This window comes from Cololabis saira, chromosome 10, assembly GCF_033807715.1.
Source record: "Cololabis saira isolate AMF1-May2022 chromosome 10, fColSai1.1, whole genome shotgun sequence".
NCBI lineage: Eukaryota > Metazoa > Chordata > Actinopteri > Beloniformes > Belonidae > Cololabis > Cololabis saira.
Window position 1 is genome coordinate 15,158,848 of NC_084596.1, and position 21,356 is coordinate 15,180,203.

Genomic DNA, 21,356 nt, shown 5'->3' on the forward strand with positions numbered 1-21,356 from the left:
GGAAGACTCAAGATTTATTGTTATTCCACCTCAGAAATGCGTACACAGAATAAATAAATGTAGTTTCTCCAGCTAGAACATGGCACTGCATAAAGAAATTAGAGAAATACACTGAAAGAAACATATATTCAGAATTTAATTAAAATAAATAGAAAGCAATTGAATATAATTCGGAAATGGAATATTTTTGCACTTTTAATAGTGGTTCAATATTATTTGTTCATCACTATTAAAGTACAAATGTGGCCATATAAAGTGCAGATTGACTGGAGACCAGACTGGATAAACCCTCTGTGACATCATCCACAGGTTTTCTGAACAGAGCTTTTAAAGCCTCTATTTCCAGGTACTGCACATTACCATGGACACAACAAACATTCTTGGAAACCCGCCATATCTCAATAACAGTTAGCCATTTTAACCTGGTTGACTTACTGTAGCTTATGCTAAACAACGATTCAGAATAAACTTTTATTATGTTAATTCATGTCAAATGTATCCAAACATCCAAGTTTCACTACTGAAACAAATATTGCCAGAGCTTAAGGACTAGCAGAGCCCCAGGCCGCTTGGATTGTGGTTATCGGAGACAGGACCTGTTGTAGTCAGCCAAGCCTTTATTGACATCACAGCCTGATATAATGTGGATGCCTGAAGACATCCATGTGGAAGGATCCTAAAATGATCCGCCGTCCTTCTTCACTTCTTCAGCCGATTCGGAGGAGGAGGAGCAGAGCTTTTGGAAAGATGTTCTCACATGTGAATCTGGAATACCTTGACACACTTGACATGCTTGACAGTTGGTGTGAGGTGTCTGCTGTCTATGTTATGTTTATTAATAATTGCTCGGGGGTCATGTTCTGTGTCTTTGGAAAGCGCCAAGGGAACACTTCTGTTGTAATAGACGCAATATAAATAAAATTGAATTGAATTGAATATGGTGTATTCATCAAAAGTGGTGCTATGGGCAGATATCTCTACTTTGGTTTAATATGTTTCAAAGGCATTTGTACCGCAGTTTTTGTGGTTATTTCAAATACAAATATTCTATTATCAGCACCTGGCTGCCACTTACCTCCCTAGGTCTTATAGCAGCCAATTGACTTAGTTTCAGTCATATAATGACATGTTCTAACATGTGATGTATAATTACAATGGAAGAAATGTACATGATGTTTATAATGACTTGACCTGACACAAATGTGTCACCACGGCCCTGTTTGCAAACTTAAACTATCTCTGGGATCTCCGGTGTGTCTGTTTCCTGACACATATTCTTAATCACATGACAACTTTAATCCATTTGCCCTCGCAGGGGATCGCCCTTCCTCTGTCGCAGTAACGGCTTAGCTGAGGATAGGTGAGTCAAAGTGCAACAAGCAGGATCAGGACAGCATCACTCTTCCCGCGTCCCTTGTCAGGTAGAGCTCTACTACTCTATGCCACTAATCTGCAGCAGGAACGATAAAGGATGTAGGGCTATTTTATTTTGTTTTACAGTAAAAGGATCTGCAGGAGCATCGCAGAGGCAGCAAAATGCAGCACTGTAGTTTTTAACATGTGGACTCTTTCTGTGCTTTTAGTGACCAGTTGTGGACTCTGAGTGTCTGAGACTCTCAAGAGCTGAAGGCGAGCCAGGGCTCCGTGTGCAGGATGAACCAGTACACCGCACTCAAGCAGCTGGGGGACGGCACGTACGGCAGCGTGTTCCTGGGGAAGAGCAACGAGACTGGGGAGCTGGTGGCCATCAAGAGGTGAGACAAGCTCAGCTCCAGCAGATATAGGCCCCAGACACGCTGGCTTGTTTGTCTGGAAGGGTTAAGCTGATTAAACCTCCAGTGGAATACTGCAGGCTGCTCTGACACCCGAGAGGCAAACATAAATAGATTCAAGTAAAAATGCATTTTTAGGAAAAACAACATATTATGCTAAGTCAAAAAATTATTTGCCTGTTGACTGTAACTTGTTAACAATTTGTTAGGAAAATCATTTTGGAAATATATTGTCAGCATAAATGATATTGCCGATAAGTAAGGTTAAAGTAAGTCAGGTTACACTTTAATACAGTATGTCGCCCTAAATGCTGTCTTTAAAAAATATATTTTTGGTAGTTTTTTTTTTTTGTTCTTGTTTATTTACCACCAGCAGTGATACACACTTTGTGTTAGACTCATTATTTGGTTGAACTTTTACAGTTTATCAGTTATCAATAACAAGGCTAAAGTTTGATACATCATGAATCCTTAATCATTTATGAGTAATCAGTGAAACAGCAGTAATAAGATAAAACAAATAAAAAGAATATCACAAGACCTTTAAGCTTTCTTTCTATGCATGTTTGTCCAGATATTGTACATTTGCACGGTAAATGAGTGATTGGACCTGTCCAGGGTGTAACCCTGGATGGATGGATGGATGGATGGAAGTGATTAATTGATTGAAAGGTTTCACACCCATGCAACTCTCCGCAGGTGAACGGTCCAAAATCTCAGTTGAGACACTAGACGACTTTTTATTCACGGTTCTTAAAACAATGTGATTGTTTTGAGTTCTTTCAGACATATTTGTCTGACAAACATGTGAACAATTTTTGCCATGGGATTGTTTTACTAATCAAAAATGTATAAACAGAAAATGAACCAATACATTTCTCTTACATATTGTTGCATTGCTTTCGTGTCGTACTTGTTTGTGAGACCTATAGCCTATGTGTCCAAAATGGGTCTGGACAACTTGGGGAAACATTTGGGACTTAAATGTAATTACAGCACCATCGTATGTTGGTGACAACGTGAAAGTTAATGCAGGCCTTTACCATCATCTCAAGTTACTCAGGCTCATAAAAATAGTTGCAGAGACTTTGAAGGATCTATATTTGATCAAAGAGGAGAGTTGGTGCAAGCTGTTGGGTTCATAGGCAGGAACGCTTTTAGGAATTTACATTATATATATTTGAATTTCATTGAATCAGAACTGATTAGTTGAACGGATTAATAATGGATTATAATGTGAGTTGAGATGACTTGTCGTTACTTGGTGTTGTTAATTGAATTGAATGGAATGGAATTGAATTGAATTGAATTGAATTGAATTGAATTGAATTGAATTGAATTGAATTGAATTGAATTGAATTGAATTGAATTGAATTGAATTGAATTGAATTGAATTGAATTGAATTGAATTGAATTAAGTTAAATTGAATAAAGAGATCTGACACCTACATGTCAATATTCTGGTAGAAAGTCAAGCAGATAGTTTGTTTATTTACTCCAATTTATTTTATTTTTTTCCAACAGGATGAAAAAGAAGTTTTACTCTTGGGATGTGTGCTTAAATCTGAGAGAGGTGAAGGTAAGAACAGTTCTAGTTATATGTTGAATCAGCAGCTCAAATAAATGTTTCAAAATTACAATATAAAGCATTTCTTCTGCTATGTGAAGCTTTCAAGACAGTAAATCATGTTTAATTTACAATAAAGGCCAGGAATAGCTTATTTTTAAGGGATGGTCATTTAAGTTTGAACATTTGTCTTATCCCGGTTTAACCCTGGTTTACCTAACCACATGTATTCAAAAATGTCTTAAATGGGTTCTCGTCACATTTAACAAACATATTTTTAATTTGATGTATTATATAACAATGGGAACTTATTTAAAACTAAACCAACACCTGTCTGTTCATTAAAAACCTTCACAATGATAGTAAATAATGATTAGGCAACTTAAACAATCCTTTACAGGTTACGATGTTGAACTTTACAAGCAGCGTGAGACACAATACTTGATCCCACGTTTGGACATTTGAAATAATTCAATTACACACTGAGTTGACTGTGATTGTTTTGTATGTGTTTCCTGCATACTTGGTGTCGTCAGTCGCTGAAGAAGCTGAAGCATGCCAATGTGGTGAAACTGAGGGAGGTGATCAGGGAAAATGATTACCTCTACTTTGTATTTGAGTACATGAGGGAAAACCTTTATCAGCTCATGCAGGACAGGTGAGAACATACCAGACATGAAATCTACCACTATCTACAACCAAGGACGAATTTACACAAAAGCAAATCACAGCGTGGGTTTCGTATAAAGTCTAGTTTGACAGCTTTTCAGCTATTTCTTTGATTTAGGAGTGTGTTTTTCAGAGAAAGTGAGGTTTATCTGGGTCATTGTATTACAGAAACGTTGCTTCCTGAGTCATTCATAGGAAGCGTTTCGTTTCAGATATTGCAGCCCTTATTCATAAAAGTAAAACTGTTCAATCGAAATAGAACAAAAAAATGTAATTCTGCTGCATTATTTTTTTTTTTATAAATGTCCAGTGATCCTGTCAAACAGAAAGATAAATCGAGAAGAATTTACAAAAGAGGTTGTTTTTTTTGTTGTTTTTTTTACACCATGTTAGTTTGCTTCTTAGAATAAAAACTAAAATTAAAAACCGAAAACACTGCTTAAGCCCATGTGGGAGTTCGATGATAACCCTACTTCAATAAGACAAGATTGAATGGATTATTTGCACAAGCTATAACGTCATACCCATTAATGAATAAGAACATAAACAACTCCTATCTTCAGCAGTAAAGTGCAGTTATCAGTGATTTTTCATTAAGTATATCTTCAAATTTTACTGTTGAACCATATTTGTATTTACACTGTTCATATTTATATCCTACAATCTCTCTATTTCGGAAATTCTCAACAAAAAGAAACCCTATTGCAAAACAATATCCACATCTACATGTTTGAAGAATTTTAGCCAATACAATCAATTTCAACAAGTCGTATTTGTCCAGTAGTTTTTGGTTTACTCAGAATGTTCAAGCCAAACTAGTTATCTGAATCATTTAGTGCAACTGCGAAGAGTCTTGGAGTTATTTTGGAGCAGGATATGTCTTTTAACTCCCACAAAAACAAGTTGCTAAGACTGCCTACTTTCACCTACGCAGCATTGCTAAAATTAGAGGCATCCTGTCTCAGAGTGATCCAGAAAAAATCTCATCTTTACAAGTGTTGTTTCTAATCTGGACTATCGTAATTCTGTATTCTCAAAGCTTCTAATGGGTCCCAAACTCGACATCGAACCTTCTGATGTGAAAGAGCAGGATATCTCGTGTTTTTCTAATTTTAGCCTCTCTTCCTTGACCTCATGGTTCCACATTATCCAAACAGAGCACTTGGCTGCGGGACAACAGACATACTTTCCAAAAGTTTCCAAAAGTAGGATGGAGGCGGAGCCTTAAGTTATCAGGCTCCTCTGTCTTGTGGAACCGGCTGTCAGCTTCGGTTTGAGAGGCAGACTTCCTTTTTCTACTTTTAAGATTAGGCCTCAAGCTTGTGCATGCTCAGCACTGGAATTTAATCAAATTCCAATGAAATTTGATGGAATCAATTGGTTTTCTTAGATAGGCAACTTTTTACAAAGTGTAATTTTATAAATGACATCTTACTCAAGTGCACTGTAGATCATTTAATACAGTCCATTAATTTAAATTCATTGTATTTTTTTTTCTGTTAAATTACCCTTGGATTTTACTGGACTGTATTTCACTGAATTGCTTTAAAAATGCTTAAAAGGTGAGGTTGAACTTGATTAAATTGCACCATATTTTAATTTAAAGGTAGGTTAAGCAATTCTACACTATTTTTTTTCACCCAGATTTTGTAACATACAGTGAATTTCTCCTTCTCATCTGCCAAGTTGGGAGTACATTCTTTAAAAAAAAAAGAGTGGACTTCATAAACGTCCCCTGGTTCACCTGAAACAAACAAGCAGGATGCCTCCCCAAATGTTCACAAACATTGCTCCAGCCAGTAACTGCTCATGGTGGGGCGTGTTTCACGGAGGACACTGGAAGGAGGAGCTAGCTCTTTGTTTCTTTTAATTGATATTTTTTTATCAAACATCAATAGATCGCTTACCCTACCTTTAATTTGTCCTATTTCCCTTTAATGTGACAAATGTCAGAGCCCGTTGCAGAATGTCAGGTATTATATAAATAAACATCACTGAACTGAACTGAATTGAAATAGTGTTTGATTTTATTTGTCTTTATTTTTCTCTTTCTATCTTCTCTCTTTTATCACCGTGCACCTGCCAGGGAAGATAAGATGTTTTCTGAAAATGAGATAAGGAACATTCTGTTCCAGGTTTTATCTGGTTTAGCATTTGTGCACAAGCACGGTAAGAAACTTCTCCTCCCTTCCTCTTTTCCATTTCATTCAAAATAAAAGCTTCAATGAGTGTCAGGTTAAGTTTTTCGTTATGTAAGAGATGTATATCCCTTTCTTTTAGACAAAAATCTCCTGCATTAGTAGAAAGTTATATTTGGTAGTTTTTAGAATAAGTGCTTTACTTTGGAGGAACAAATGTAAATTTCTGCTTGTGTGAAACTCGGCTGTGGCTGAATTGAATCCCTTATGTGTTTTTTAGGTTATTTCCATCGTGATTTGAAACCCGAAAACCTCCTCTGCATGGGCCCTCAGCTGGTCAAGATTGCAGATTTTGGACTAGCAAGAGAAATCCGTTCACAGCCGCCTTACACAGATTATGTGTCCACGAGATGGTAAACCAACATCAGAAGATCTAACTGTAGAAGTATTTAGTATCTTCCTTAAGAAAAACTTGACAACAGCAAAGGTAATTCTGCTTGGAGTACAGGGGGAAAGAGTTAGGGTTAGTCCTCCATCATTGTTGAGACTATTCAGACTCAGCCAGCTGCTATCCAGTATCAGATCAGGTTTGGTGTTGTCCAACTTTTCCATCAGAACAAGAAAAGCCTTATTCAGTGAACATCCTGAGCATGAGTTTCTTCGCCAATGGCCAATACTCACCAAGTGTTCCTTTGTGCTCTTATTTCAGGTATAGAGCCCCAGAGGTTTTGCTCAGGTCCAAGACGTACAACTCTCCCATCGATATCTGGGCTGTAGGCTGCATCATGGCAGAACTGTACACGTTCAGACCGCTGTTCCCAGGCAACAGCGAGGTGGACGAGATCTTCAAGATCTGTCAGGTGCTTGGAACACTGAAGAAGGTGAGGAGTCACTTCTGTGTTTCTGCTGTGTCATTATACCTTGTAAATCCTGGTATCATCCATGTTTGAGGTTGCTGTTCTGTAAATTCTGTAAAAACATTTTTAGAGCACTTTTTATGCATATATATAGATATATAAAGTTTTACTTTAATTCTCACCACATTAGTCTGACTGGCCTGAAGGCTTCAGTCTGGCTGCTTCCATGAACTTCCACTTCCCAAAGTGTGCACCCATCAGCCTCAGATCCCTGATCCCCAACGCCAGCAACGATGCAATCACACTGATGAAAGACATGCTGCAGTGGGACCCTGAGAAGAGACCCAGCGCTGCTCAGGTACACTTAAAACCCCTTACCTTTTTATGGATAATAGCTGGACTACAGAGGTGTCAAGTAACGAAGTACAAATACTTCGTTACCTTACTTAAGTAGAAATTTTGGTTATCTATACTTCATTGGAGTAATTATTTTTCAGATGACTTTTTACTTTTACTCCTTACATTTTCACGCAATTATCTGTACTTTTTACTCCTTACATTTTAAAAACAGCCTCGTTACTCTATTTCATTTCGGCCTTTAAAAAAAAACTATCCAGTTAAATTGCTCCATCCGGATAGAGTGAATTTGGTCGTGGTTGTGGCACAGATGTTCTTGTCCAGTTTTGTTCTTACATCAGATTCCTGCAACTAAACTTGGATGTACATTCCAATAAAGGTTATGATAAATGATAACATGCCTCTGAAGTTTGACTTTTTGCACCATTACAATACTTATAGCCAACTAGTCATCATATCTCCTGCTCTCTGAAACACATGTTAATGCTCAATAGTACACATATATGCTTCTTTAATATATTTGCATTATACTAAGATGCATCATTTTCAATGGCTTTTGTCCTTAATGGCTTTTTTCCCCCTTACATTACTTTTACTTTTATACTTTAAGTAGTTTTAAAACCAGTACTTTTATACTTTTACTTGAGTAAAAAACTTGAGTTGATACTTCAACTTCTACAGGAGTATTTTTAAACTCTAGTATCTATACTTCTACCTGAGTAATGAATGTGAATACTTTGGACACCTCTGCTGGAATAAAGGCAAGGATTAGAGAGGAGATAACCAATGGTCGTAATTTTATGGAAACACGGGTCTATGACATAAAAACTGGAAAATGTCTCTTTTCTTTGTATTTCCAGGCTCTGAGGTATCCATACTTCCATGTTGGCCAGGCACCCTGTGCTCCTCTGAAGCTTTCAGAGCAAAACGTGTCTGGGGCGGCAGCAGAACCAAAGCCTTTGTCCCTCTGTAAGACAGATCTGAACTCTGCCAAGCTCAGCAAAAGCCAAAGAGAACCGCAGAAAAGCGGCCAGTCTCTCCATCAGCCCCTCAAGCAGATCCCTCTTCCCCAGGAAAACACTGCCACGATGACAGAGAGGCAGCAGGAACCAGTCAGCTTGGTGAAAACCAGCCAGCCGGGGAACCTCCAAGCTGCAACTATCCCTCAGGTGCAGGCTGTCTGACTTTTTGAAGACCAATTTCACTCTGCCCCGTATTAAATCTATCAAAAACAGAGTTACCCTTAAAAGCAGTTCTCGAGTTGACGGGGGATGGCATCCCCCCTGAAATAAAAACGGTCCAAATCATCCCCCCTGTAAAACTGCCATCCCCCCTTTCCATCCCTTATGTCATTTCATCAATGAATGTGGTTTTATTGCTATTTCAACATTTAGAGTCATCACCAGAAAAATAACACCAGGAAAATAACTTATTTGACAATTTTCACCTGTTTCAAGTAAATTTTCACTTGAAATAAGTAGGAAAATCTGCCAGTGGGACAAGATTTATCTTCTTATTACAAGCAAAAAAATCTTGTTCCACTGGCAGATTTTTTTACTTATTTCAAGTGAAAATCTACTTGAAACAGGTAAAAAATTGTTGTTTTTTCCAGTGATGAGTCTGGTTTTAAGTGTAATGAGATTTTTTTTACTAAAATGAGACATTTTAACTAGAAATAAGACAAATATTCTTGTTAAGATTTTGAGTTTTTGCAGTGATCCATTTTACTTATCATGTGAAGGACAGAGTCATATTGATAAGTTCAGAAAACTGTTTTTAATTGTTGTGTTTTGATGTATTTGATGTAAGCCCAGTGGATATTTAAAGCTTACAGAAGGCTGCATTTAACTGCTGCTATGTCATTCCTGCAGTGTTTCTGCAGGTGTTTTGGTCAGTGCTATTATTTGTAATATATTATATTATTTGTAATCAGCACAAATTATCTGTCCCCATATGATAAAATCCACCATCCCCCCTGATTTTTTTTACAACTCGAGTACTGCTTAAAAGCCTTAAAAGTTTTGACTCCGTTTTGACTTGCGTTTATACTATTAACTTTAGCTTTGATAATAGATGTTAAATATTAGATTACCAAAATCTGTGCATTCTTGTATATAGCGAGGAGTTGCCACAGGAGCAGAGGCCAGTTTGTCTGGGACTCGCACGGGACGTCGGCGATGGGGCCAGATGTCTTTCAAGTCCATCAGCTGTGATGACAGTGATGATGCTGATGCTGGAGTTTCCATCTCCAAAAAACCCACCATCACTCCTCTGCATGTCAAGACTCTGGATAAGCCGTGCCATCGGTTAGAGAAAATCTTCTGATTCAAAGAGTTTTCATCAGTGTTTTTTTAATTAACTCCAATAATGATTTTCATGTAGATTCTCAGAGTCTAAAAACAACACAGGAGGAAAGCAGAACACTGGACTGAACAAAGCTGACTCCACCTCGCTGTCTGCCAAGCAGCACTACCTCTGCCAGTCCAGATACGTGCCGGGTGGGGACCAATAATATATCCTTACCTCAAAAACACTCCAGAACATTTCAACAACAAGAGCAATGATCATACATTTACCTTTTAATATCTGCTTGTTTGACTTTTTCAGGTGTCAAACCAAAAAGTAACTCTTTAATGGGAAGCCAGGTGACCGGCAAAAAGCTGAGGGCCGGCTTGGAGTTAACCAGAGGACAAGGACTGGAGTTTCCTCTCGGCAAAAGTAAGAATAGTTCAAGAATATTTACCCTTCCAGTTGCAGAAAAAAGACAGTTTCCGTTTCCACCTTCTTTTCTGCATATTATTCTGACTAATACCTTTGAATTTTACAAAATAAAGAATGTTACTATAATTATTTATTGCTGGGCGTTGCTGTGATACTTGAATACTATCGTAATACAAAGTTAAAGTACTGCAGCTGATTTCGTTCCAGAAAAGTTGGGAAGCTTTTTAAAATTATGCATTAAATTGAATGTATCATTTGAAGTTCAATGACCTACTATGTTGTGTTCAGAAAATATAAACAAGTCTTGAATTAGATGCCAGCAGCACTCTTAAAAAGTTCATGTTACATCTTCCTTCCTTTTATTTACAGTTTGTAATTGGTTGAGAATTGAGGAAAACAATTGTTGCAGTTTTGCAACAGGAATCTTTGTCCGTTCTTTTTGAATACAAAGTTCCAGCGACTCTGTCTGTTATTGTTTATTCTCCTCGCTGTGACGCGTCACACTTTCTCAGCAGGAGGGTTTGAGGCTCGGACCTGCATTGCTGTTGGAAGTCGTGCAGGATGAGGTCTGATGTTGTCCAGGCCTGACCGTAGCATGTCTCTGTAAATTCCACCGTTTTCACATCTGTATCACTTGTTATCAACCTTCACACACATAGACACACCCTTATCATCACAGAAGCTTTTACATATCTTACTGATAACAGGTCTTCAGTATCTCTTTGCCTGAGATGAACTTGTGCCCAGAAAACTATTTTTTCCTGCATAGAGTTGTTACATGACCTCATTCTTGTAGCCTTGTATCAGGTTGCATTACTGAATCCAGAGGTGATCTGTTACCAAAGGGGAACATCTGGTTTTCCAGGTTGCAATCCTTGAATGACCACTAGGGGCAGCCTCCTAAAACAGAGCCAATCTCCACTGACTGTGTCTAGATAGCCCGATTTCACATCTATGACACCTGGATGCATTTTTTTAATTTTTTTGCACTTCATCAGGTAAAATTATATAAAGCCACAAGTGTATCCTTAATAAGAACCAGTCTTTTAATTGATGGTCTGCATGGCTGATGGTTAGCTGTCACTTTAGCTTTTTGCACAGTCCTGGCCACTGAGCTGTGATTAAACACTTTCTAAATCACAGTCATTCATATTTTAAAGATGAAATGGCTTGTTGTACTGTTAAGTGTTAACTGTACTAAGAGGCCACTGTGGCCAGTTTGGCGTTGGCCAGTAAGGGCCAGGAAGGTTTTGGGTGCGTCCTGTTTGAAGGCTGCTGGCCCGGGTTCACCAGCTGGACTGACTCTGGCTCATCCACCTCTTTTGTCTTGGATCGTTTCAGGACCTTTGCGAGTTGACATCTAAAATGAATGATTTAGAGCTGGAACAAGAACTAGCAGAGGTCTTCTGAGACCCCCAATCACTCAGGCCGCCACTCATGGATGCTCGATCCCCAGGGAATTGCAAGTGGCCTCAGCTTACGACTGGCGGACCCCGCTACCTCTGGTGCCAGCGGAGCTCTGCCAGGCCTTGTTTCACCGCTGAAAGCACTTATTTCAGATGTTGCAAATGAGTGGATCAGCTGGTTATCAAAGTCTACAAAAGGATGTCATTAGTACACTAAATTTAGCCAGGTGTTAAAACATGCAGGACAGTGGTCCCTGAAGACCAGGGTTGAGGAACTTTGCTCTAGGAAACCTGTGTGTTAGGGCTGGGCGATTTTGGACAAAAATAAAATCCAGTTTTTTTTTTTTTCTCTGAAAACCCGATTTTCGGTTTCGATTTGTTTGGTAAAACTACAAAAGACAATGGAATAAATTGTTTCAAATATTTTATCTTTATTTTTAAAGAAAAATAGCAAACACATTTCCCTATTGGGAATGATGTTCAATTGAAAGATACTGTAAATCCTCCTTGAGTTTAGTAAAGTGACAACATTTACAATTTCCTTGACCAAACAAAGATGACTAGACGAGCTCTGTCTGTAATGCAGCCAGCTGCAAAAAAGGAAAATCGATTTTACGATTTTCCTTTTTTTAACATCGTCTTGATTAATAAATCCGATTTAGATTTAAAATCGATTAATCGCACAGCCCTACTGTATGTGATGTCACAGGGTGTTGGACCAGTTAATTTCTATAGTCTACGGTCTATGGATTGAAGGGGTCTCCAAGGCTCCCCTAAACCCACACAGCTGTGCTGGTCAGGGCTGTATGAGGGCTCAAAGGTCACATGCTACCAACATCTTTATGCTGTCAGGTTTCCAGACTCCCTGAATCTTTTCATAAAAAGCCATTCTTTGCCAAATTGCATGGAAAATTATACAATGATATAATTAACTTATTGATCGTTCTCTGACAGATTTTGGACCCATGCTCATGTTTGTGAAGCACAAGATTATGGCGGATGCTCACTTGATGGATGGGACCCTCAACTGCTTAATCTGCTGACTTTAGACTCCTTCAGACCTGTTACTTGTATATTATGTAATATTTTCTTTTTAGTGTGTTGCTGGCATCAATTTCTAACTTCGAATCTGTTTACATTTTATAAATCCCACAAAGACAGTGAGACCAATTTCCTTATTTTGTCTTTCTTTGTTGTGATGTGGTTTTAGACAGTAGTCTTCCTAAAATAGGAGAGAAGCAACCTCTGAAAGAAAAGACTCCAGAGAATCAAGGTGTTTGTAAAGGTATTTCTCAAATTTGGTATTAAAATAAATGTCTGAAATTCTAGTGAAAGTAGAACAAACAACATTAGTGGAGAAATTTAAAGCGGATTGCTCCTAATCTGTGATGGACAAGTCTATTTCACCTTTCCAGACTCCTTCATGAACCACTCTGACATGAAGATCTTCACATCACCTTTCCAAAACGCTGAGACCGGAGCAGCCAGACAGAAGATTAGACTGGCACCCATAAGAGGCACCTCTGCCTGTGAGTCCTCACGCAGGGTTTACTGGAGTTTTCTTGGTACCAGCCAAGCAACCAGGTTTTGAGATGTAGTTTGTTCAGGTCAAAAGCACCTTTACTTTAATATCAGGCTTAAAATCTGAGTCATAATAACTGTCAAGCTAAACTTTCAAGTTCCCAAATAAACACAGGAATGTAGTAGGAAATTTGAAGAAAACGTCTTCATCACTATTATTTGCTCTTTAATTTGTTCAGCAATAGCAATAGTTTGTCTTTGAAACAATGTATTTCACCTTTGTTTCTAATCTTTAAGTGGATCTGTCATCTGCTGCTGATCTCAGAACTGAGTCCAAAATCAAAACAGCCAAGAGCAAGACATCCTTAAACCCGTTGGCGCTCTCAATAGAAGGTAAAAACAATGGCCAGTGCTCGTTACAGAGACGAAGCAGCTTCATGTTAGTTTATACACTTTCTGTTTCTTTATGACTTCAGAGCAGTTTGAAGAGAGGAAGAGCAGATATCTGAATCTTCAGATCTCTGGAGCCACCACCACCAGTACGGGGACGTCCACCCTCTCCAAAAACAACCAGCTGGTGCTCGGGAGAGTGGACTGGACCACCAAATACGGAGGCTACCGGTAGCCAGAGACTCACGGGAAATATTCCCAATGCAGTTTTGCAGGAAATGTTTCATACTTCTAAATGCAGCAGAAGTATTTCCTGGTGATCTGTAGTTATATTTGGCTATAACTACTAATCCAGGCTGTCATCAGGTAAAAGGCGTTCCACACCCTGGATGCATCACCAGTCCATAGTTAGCTATAATACTAAACGTTTCTATGTCACCATACCCATTAATACTTTTAAAATAACAGAATAGAAAATAAAATGAAGTGCATATTTTTATATTTAGTGTGGAGATTTTTTTACATTTTATTTCAAATAGTAGCAGCAGAAAAAAATAGCAAATAGTTTGGTCATTTCTGTATAAAACATGATTCAGCAAAAAAGTAAACTTTTACTACAATGCAGCAGGAATGTTTGTGCATTTGTCCATTGAATTGTAAACTTAATATCAGATGATTTTCAAACAATGAAAAAACATTTAACTGAACATCTGCACTGTATTCTGAGGCAGGGATTTTCTTATGTCAGATTTGTTACCAATGAGCCTCATCCTAAAAAAAATAATTACATTTTTATCTATTTATTCTAGACCAATATGGAAAAAACGGAACAGCTAGGAGTGGATTCAGGTTTTATACTCTAAGCTTTGAAAAGATATATATAAATATGTTCAGGATTTGTGTGGTCTTGTCCTCAGCAGTCCAGCGATGATCTTCGCCACCATCAGTCCACTGAAAATGGATTACATTTATTCACATCATTATTAAAATAACAAATACATTACTGTGAAGAGGGAAAGCAGCATTACCTTAGTAAAGCCATTAAACCAGCCGGCATGAACTTCCAGGAGCTGAGAAATCTCAGGCCCATCACGACTAACAATGTTCCTGCAGTGCCTGCATTGAAAGGAAAAGTAAATGTAGTGAGTTTTGTGAAAGACACAGTTTTACTGACACAAAATAAGTGGCACGTTATAACCTCAGGTGTAACGAACTAAAGTCACTCACCTAAAGAAAGCCACACATTCTTGGGATTCTGAGATGCCAGATAAGCACCAACTGCAGCCAACAGGCCAAACAGGAGCCCTGCAGCCAGAGAGGTGACGCTACCTGTGGAGGAAAGGTGTCTTCACCCAACCAGCTCAGATTCAGACGACTTTATTAATCCCTTTAGGAGGTTCCCTCGGGGAAATTGACATCTCCATCTCACTCATTTACACAGCACTGTCATATACAAATCAAACACCCCAAAAACCCATATAAAGATAAAAAGATACAAAATTAAATACAAAATTAAATTAAATTAATAAAAATACAAATAATGTGCAGTGCCATAAAAATAGAATAGAATAGCTTTGACAGAAACTACACTGCAAAAACTCAAAATCTTAACAAGAATATTTATCTTGTTTCTAGTTAAAATGTCTCATTTTTAGTCAAAAAAATCTCATTACACTTAAAACAAGACTCATCACTGGAAAAAACTACAATTTTCCCCTGTTTCAAGTAGATTTTCACTTAAAATAAGTAGAAAAATCTGCCAGTGGAATAAGATTTTTTTGCTTGTAATGAGAAGATAAATCTTGTCCCACTGGCAGATTTTTCTACTTATTTCAAGTGAAAATTTACTTGAAACAGGTGAAAATTGTCAAATAAGTTATTTTTCTGGTAATGACTCTTGTTTTAAGTGTAATGAGATTTTTTGACTAAAAATTGAAACATTTTAACTAGAAATAAGACAAATATTCCTGGTAAGATTTTGAGTTTTTGCAGTGTAATTATCTACATTTGAAAAAAAAAAAAAATCTTTTATGGAGCAAACACGGGATTTACACATGGCTGAATAGCACTTTGGAAAGTTTATTTTATTTTATTCATGTTATTTATAGAAGATACAATTTCCACACCTGATCCCTGTGATTTGCTTCCCCCATTTATGAGATGTTATTCTGAGGTAACCTTTAATAGGACTCGTTTTCCGTGTGTGATGTAAACACGACTAGAAATGTCAGTGTCCTCACCTGCTTTCACGTAACCCATCACTCCTCCTGCTGCCAGCAGCGCAGCATAGCAGAGGCCGCTCCAGTCCACGGCCATAACAGCTGCTTCTGCTGCAGGAACCGGTTCTTAGATTAACCTCACTGTACCAGAACCTGCCGTGCAACTGCCACAATCAAAACTCAGCCACGTGGAAATCACCCAGACGTTGTGAGGTAAGAATCAGGAAAGTGTTGAACCTGCTTAAATCTCACGATTCAAACTAATTCACTTGAACGTGCAACTTTTGATACTATACCCCGGAAACACGCCACTTCCTGTTTTGGCTAAACCATATTTCAAAATAAAAGACTGCGTCCGAAATTGCATACTTCCACCCTAATGAGTATGCAAAAACAGTATATTTTTTAGTGCGTCCAAAACATTTGTACGTACTCAATAGTATGCGCTATCCATACTCATTCCGGAGAAATGTATTAGTGTGGATTGATGGACACTAGCGGTGCTTCCGAAATGCCATACTAAAAAGTATATACTAAAAAGTATACTTAAAGGAGCATGAGGCAGGATTGAGACAGGATTTATGAAAAAAATTCGTATACGTTTTAAGTTTTCTAGTAATAATGTCAGATGAAGCGTTCCAAACCAAAACGAATGAGCCCTCTAGGGTATCTCTCCATTGCCTTGAACAGGCTGTGTGCTGCAATTCGGGGGCTGAATTTCCCGCGCTGTCCTGCGGATCTGACGTCAAATGACGCTGCATTCACGTTCTCCCCGTTCTCCCGTGCCGGCTTCGCTGTTGGCTGCAGTACCCCGACGGCCGTCGTGGCGATGGGTGGCGCTATAGAGTCTCATTTCTTAAAAAGGAGCCTCATGCTCCTTTAAGTTCGGCACACTTTTGAGTAAATATCAGTAGTGTGCATTAATTCGGACGTACTATTAAGAGCGCACACGTCCTATCGTTGGGAGGAAGTGACGTGTCACAGCAGTAGTAGCAGCGCACCGCTATTTCCCGTTTATTCTGGCCGAAACAAGATGACATTATATAATATTATATATGAATATTATATTATTATATAATAATAATATACTTATGACATATACGTATCACTTAGCAACCAAACACCGCTGCATTGCATTGTGGGAAGTTTCTGCTCGGCTAGTGTCCATCAATCCACACTAAAAAAATTATCCAGAATGAGTATGGATAGAGCATACTATTGAGTACGTTCCAATGTTTCGGATGCACTAAAAAATCTCGCATACTCATTAGGGTGGAAATATGCGATTTCGGACGCAGCCTAGCTAAGCAGAAACTTCCCACAATGCAATGCAGCGGTGTTTGGTTGCTAAGTGATAAGTATATGTCATAAGTATAATATTATTATAATATTCGTATATAATAATATTATATAATGTCATCTTGTTTCGGCCAGGATAAACGGGAAATAGCGGAGCGGTGCTGCTGCTGCTGTGACACGTCACTTCCTCCCAACGGCAGGAAGTGACGTGTGGGTCTGAATAGTACGTCCAAATTAATGCATACTACTGATATTTACTCAAAAGTGTGCCGAACTTAAGTATACTCTTTAGTATGGCATTTCGGACGCACCGATAGTCACCGAACATTCTTTATATTTTCAATAACCTTTTCCACAAAGACAACAGACGAATTTTTCAAAGCATTACAAGCAGCTATGCTGCTTTATCTCCTTTTTGTGCACCAAAGCAATGTTTGTATACAAATATGCATTTTTTTTTTTTTATAACTCCAGATGTTATATAAAGAAAAATCAAAGTCACATTTTTGAGTTTTGCATTGACCGATGTCAGTGTGACAACCAAAGGAGGAACAGTAAATATACAGTACAAAGCAGGGTAGGGTGAGATAAAAGAGTCTGCGGGAAATAAAATATTTGAATTGTTCGCCACTATTTTCCACTGTCCTTTTTCTTCTTTTTGGGTTTGCTTTCGTCTTCCAGAATTACTTCTTCTACTGTTATTCGGACCCTCTTCGTCTTTGCAAGTTCCCGAGCGAGCTCTGTGGACAGAGGAGGAACAATAATGGGTATTAATAATACTGAAAATGTATGTGTAAAAAAAAAAGAAAATGTTGAAATTGAACACCTTTTAAGGAAACTTTTGAGTAACAACACGTTAATTAATCCTGTGAGCTTTATTAGTGCACAAGGTTATTGCTTGTGCACTGCCTGGATATGAACTGCTATGTAAGATGGAAACGAATGATCCACGAAGGCGATGAAGACTCCCTACAAGCTCTCACCTGAAGTGATTGCTGCTTGTTGGTACAAAGATACCAGTTATGGGGAAATTAAAATAAAATTCTGTTTCCATGACTTCACCTTCAGATGTTGTTGCTGCAGATGTTGATTCCTCATGGACCTGCTGTGCTGACGGTTTCCACACAGAAAGGCACGTTAGTCTGGCCGTCGTGTTCACTTCTCCTAAGAGGGTGGGAGGCTCCAGCTCCTGATAAAACACCAGAAATTCATCACCTTATATCGTTTATAAAGTTACTAATTTTCCAATTCAATGCATCTTTGTGAAGGTAAACCTCTATTCACGTCAAAAGACAAACATGACAAAGAGACTTGCCTCTTTGAGATGGAGCTTCCACATTTTGATGAAGCCATCGTTTGAAGCAGTCACCACCAGACAATAATCTTCCATCATCAAACTATCAACTGCTTTGACTCTGAAAACACAAACAGAAGTACACAAAAAAGTGTCTATCAACACATATATGTAGATAAACAAATGTTAAAATTACACAAAATGGACGTATTCGGGCGGGGGGGATTGTTAAAAACAACACACTGAGCTCACCTGGTTTCATGAGCCTTGAACTCACACACCCACTTTGCTTTTCCAATGTCACACATCCTCACAGATTCATCGTCTCCTGCGACGGCCAAGATGGAGTTCTGAAAGATAAACAGAGTTCATCATACCTGTTCAAACTGGCAGGTCCTACTTTTATATTGCCATACTTTATTAATGCCTAATCTTGGTGCATTTATAAGTCATTAATCCCATCTACTGTAGCCATGATTGTAAAGGGAGGGACATTTTTCCATAAACTTTAAAAAACCCAAACTTTGGTATTTGGACTTAAACAGTGTTGTCTCAACTATTACAATTCTCATATGTGCTCATTAATGCGGATGTAAAGTTTTCAGTTTACAAAAATACCCAGAATTGAATTCCCAAAGTATAGTACTGTGTATCACATGTACATGTCATTGCGTCTTGGCCGGGCAGCTTACATTTAGGAACTTAATGGAAGAGATCCTCTTTGGGTTCATGACCGTTCCCGTCACAGACGCCGTCTCCAGGTCGTAGATGTCAATTTTGTCATTCAACACAACGACGTATCTATCCCCGTCAAGAGACCATCTGACGATGTGGGCATCTGTTAGAGGTACAAAGAAGATGTTCATAACTACATGGAAAAAAAAAAAAAAAGTATTTTTTAACATCGCAAGTCAAAGAAAAATCTTACTCTGTTTGATGTTTTTGATAAAAGCTGACCTTCCGTTAATCAGGTTCCAGGTTCTTAATGGATAAAAAGAAAAATACGTTATTTCCTTTTTTAATCGACAAACCAGCTTTCTGAGTTTTTGGGACATATGAGTTTTTACCTCAGAGTCTTATCTGTTCCAACTGACATTGCAAGTTTCCCAGAAGGATGGACGGACAGCGATGTGACATGACCCCTTTAAAACATTAAGACAAATTAAGTCACTTTAAGCAACATTTAACACAACAATGAACAGTGAAACTGCAGGATCTGACTTCGTGCTTACTTGTGGGCTTTAATGGATTTCAGACACTCCCACTTCTTTGTGCTCCACACACACAAGAGTCCATCCTCTCCTCCGCTCAGTAAATGAGACGTCCCGTAAAACTCCAGGCAGGTGATGCTGCCTGTGAAGCAAATGGTATCCCGAGTTAGGTATTCAGACCATAAGATACTTTGATTATCGCCTTTGATTATATTTTATACCTCTAGTCTGACATCAGCAACTCAAAGCAATGAGGCAAATCTATAAAACTGCAGTAGAAAAACAAGATTACCTAACTTAATCGTATTGAGATACCACGAAGGCATGTTGTGAACTGTATAATAATAATAAAGTCTGCAATGTGATGGATTCTTTTTTGTGTGTGTTTCTGCTGGAAAAAACATCAGTATATAACTTGAAATAACGTAATCTTTGTTACAAGGGTGTTAATCAGGTTATAATATATTTATTGGACATCTTCAACAATAAAACAAGAAGTATAAACCACAGCTTATTGGGCATGAGTAGGTTCATAGTTAACACAGACAACATCAACCGATCATACCATCATGATGCAGCAAAGCACCGTGTTCTGTCCGTTTCTTCATATCGTACAACTGAATCGTCTCATCTTTGCTTCCCGTGACAACAAATCTCTCACTGGCTGCCACCGCTGATACCGAAGCTGTGTGAGCATGATGTGTGAAGTCAGCTTTGGCTGTCCACTCCTGCACGAATAGAAAAAAGACAAAACAAACAGCACTTTGTCACAACTCAAATGATGGGAGTTTCTAAAAGCAATGACAAAGAAATGTTCCTATTCATGTAAATTGTGTATTTTATTTGGGTAAAAAGGAACTGACACAATTTCTAAGTTTTGTGTTGCAGCAGGTTGTTTCTAAGTGGTTGTTAAATCATTTCTGAAATCATCAGTTCAGCATTTTAACCAAGACAATTATCATGTTTAAGAATGCATTACTTCTTGGAACTTAAGTATATTTTTAGCAATGTTTAATTAATAACTACTTTTTTTTTGTTTTTACCACATGTCACTGATTTTTCTTTGCATTCAAATACTATTATGCATGTGATGTATATTGTGCATACAAAGTGATGCATAGAACATATTGTGCACAGGTCGAGGCCGATGACATTTAGTTTAAGTAAATACACAAGTAAAACCACTCAAACTCACTTTTTCATCGGTTTTTACTTGGTAACCAAAGGTGATCTGCTCGTAGCTGCCAGCGATGAGTCCCACAACTGCTGCCATGCTGGCTCCTGCTGCAGGCGGAGATAACCGGATAATTTGCTTTCTTTACTTCTTTTACTTTACTTGTTGTCGCCTGATTTGCGCAACAGCTGATAACTGTCCAATCTGAAACATACGTGACAAATACGGGGAAAATAAAAGACACTAACGACTTTAAAGATCTATTTACACGTGCGTATTTCTACAACACACGCCTGTGAACTTATTCCGCTACTGCGCATGCCCAGAAGCTTCTTCTTCCTGGTCAACTTTCTAGGAAGTTTCAAAATAAAACGAAAAATGAATTAGGAAAAATCTGGAAAAAATGTATGTCAGAAACATTACTAAGTTACATTACATTACTTTTACATTCATAAATAAATTGATCGTATTTACAAATTAAAAAATAGACAAAAACCCTACAGAAAAAACACGTTTTCATCCATTATTTAATATAAAACGTTGTTTTACTCTATTAAAATTAGCTGATGCATTTTCTTGTATAACAAATTAAAAAAAAAATAATAATTTGAGTTTAAGCTTAATGTTGTGTTTTAGTTTGATGAACAAAACAATAACAGTGTGGACATTAAATTTCCAATTGCATCATTAGATTAATTATTGTATTTGTATTGTATTGTATTTTAATGGTAAAAACATTGAAATACAATACTATACGCTGC

At 37.9% G+C, this 21,356-nt stretch overlaps 3 protein-coding genes across 4 annotated transcripts; 1 reads left to right on the forward strand and 2 right to left on the reverse strand.

Annotated features, from left to right (window-relative positions):
* Positions 1-1,376: 1,376 nt before the first annotated feature.
* LOC133451877 (serine/threonine-protein kinase MAK-like) lies at positions 1,377-13,982 on the forward strand. Of its 2 annotated transcripts, none has more exons than XM_061731026.1 (16): positions 1,377-1,421; positions 1,584-1,754; positions 3,297-3,351; positions 3,876-3,997; positions 6,095-6,177; positions 6,427-6,559; positions 6,856-7,027; positions 7,194-7,361; positions 8,221-8,529; positions 9,479-9,666; positions 9,743-9,858; positions 9,968-10,078; positions 12,698-12,772; positions 12,903-13,016; positions 13,306-13,401; positions 13,485-13,982. In XM_061731026.1, exons 2-16 carry the CDS (start codon positions 1,654-1,656, stop codon positions 13,631-13,633), a joined length of 1,992 nt encoding a protein of 663 aa, XP_061587010.1. In that variant the 5' UTR covers positions 1,377-1,421; positions 1,584-1,653; the 3' UTR covers positions 13,634-13,982. The 2 variants fall into 2 exon arrangements, with proteins under 2 accessions (XP_061587010.1, XP_061587011.1); XM_061731027.1 differs by having other exon boundaries at positions 1,421-1,473.
* On the reverse strand, positions 13,891-16,389 carry LOC133451879 (transmembrane protein 14C-like). Its single transcript, XM_061731028.1, has 4 exons — positions 15,639-16,389; positions 14,626-14,727; positions 14,427-14,514; positions 13,891-14,349 (listed from the first exon to the last, which is right to left on the reverse strand). Exons 1-4 carry the CDS (start codon positions 15,712-15,714, stop codon positions 14,289-14,291), a joined length of 327 nt encoding a protein of 108 aa, XP_061587012.1. The 5' UTR covers positions 15,715-16,389; the 3' UTR covers positions 13,891-14,288.
* Positions 16,390-17,159: 770 nt separating this feature from the next.
* On the reverse strand, positions 17,160-20,902 carry pak1ip1 (PAK1 interacting protein 1). Its single transcript, XM_061731029.1, has 10 exons — positions 20,617-20,902; positions 19,987-20,149; positions 19,443-19,563; positions 19,278-19,352; positions 19,139-19,191; positions 18,903-19,048; positions 18,463-18,560; positions 18,232-18,331; positions 17,979-18,105; positions 17,160-17,656 (listed from the first exon to the last, which is right to left on the reverse strand). Exons 1-10 carry the CDS (start codon positions 20,692-20,694, stop codon positions 17,547-17,549), a joined length of 1,071 nt encoding a protein of 356 aa, XP_061587013.1. The 5' UTR covers positions 20,695-20,902; the 3' UTR covers positions 17,160-17,546.
* Positions 20,903-21,356: the final 454 nt, after the last annotated feature.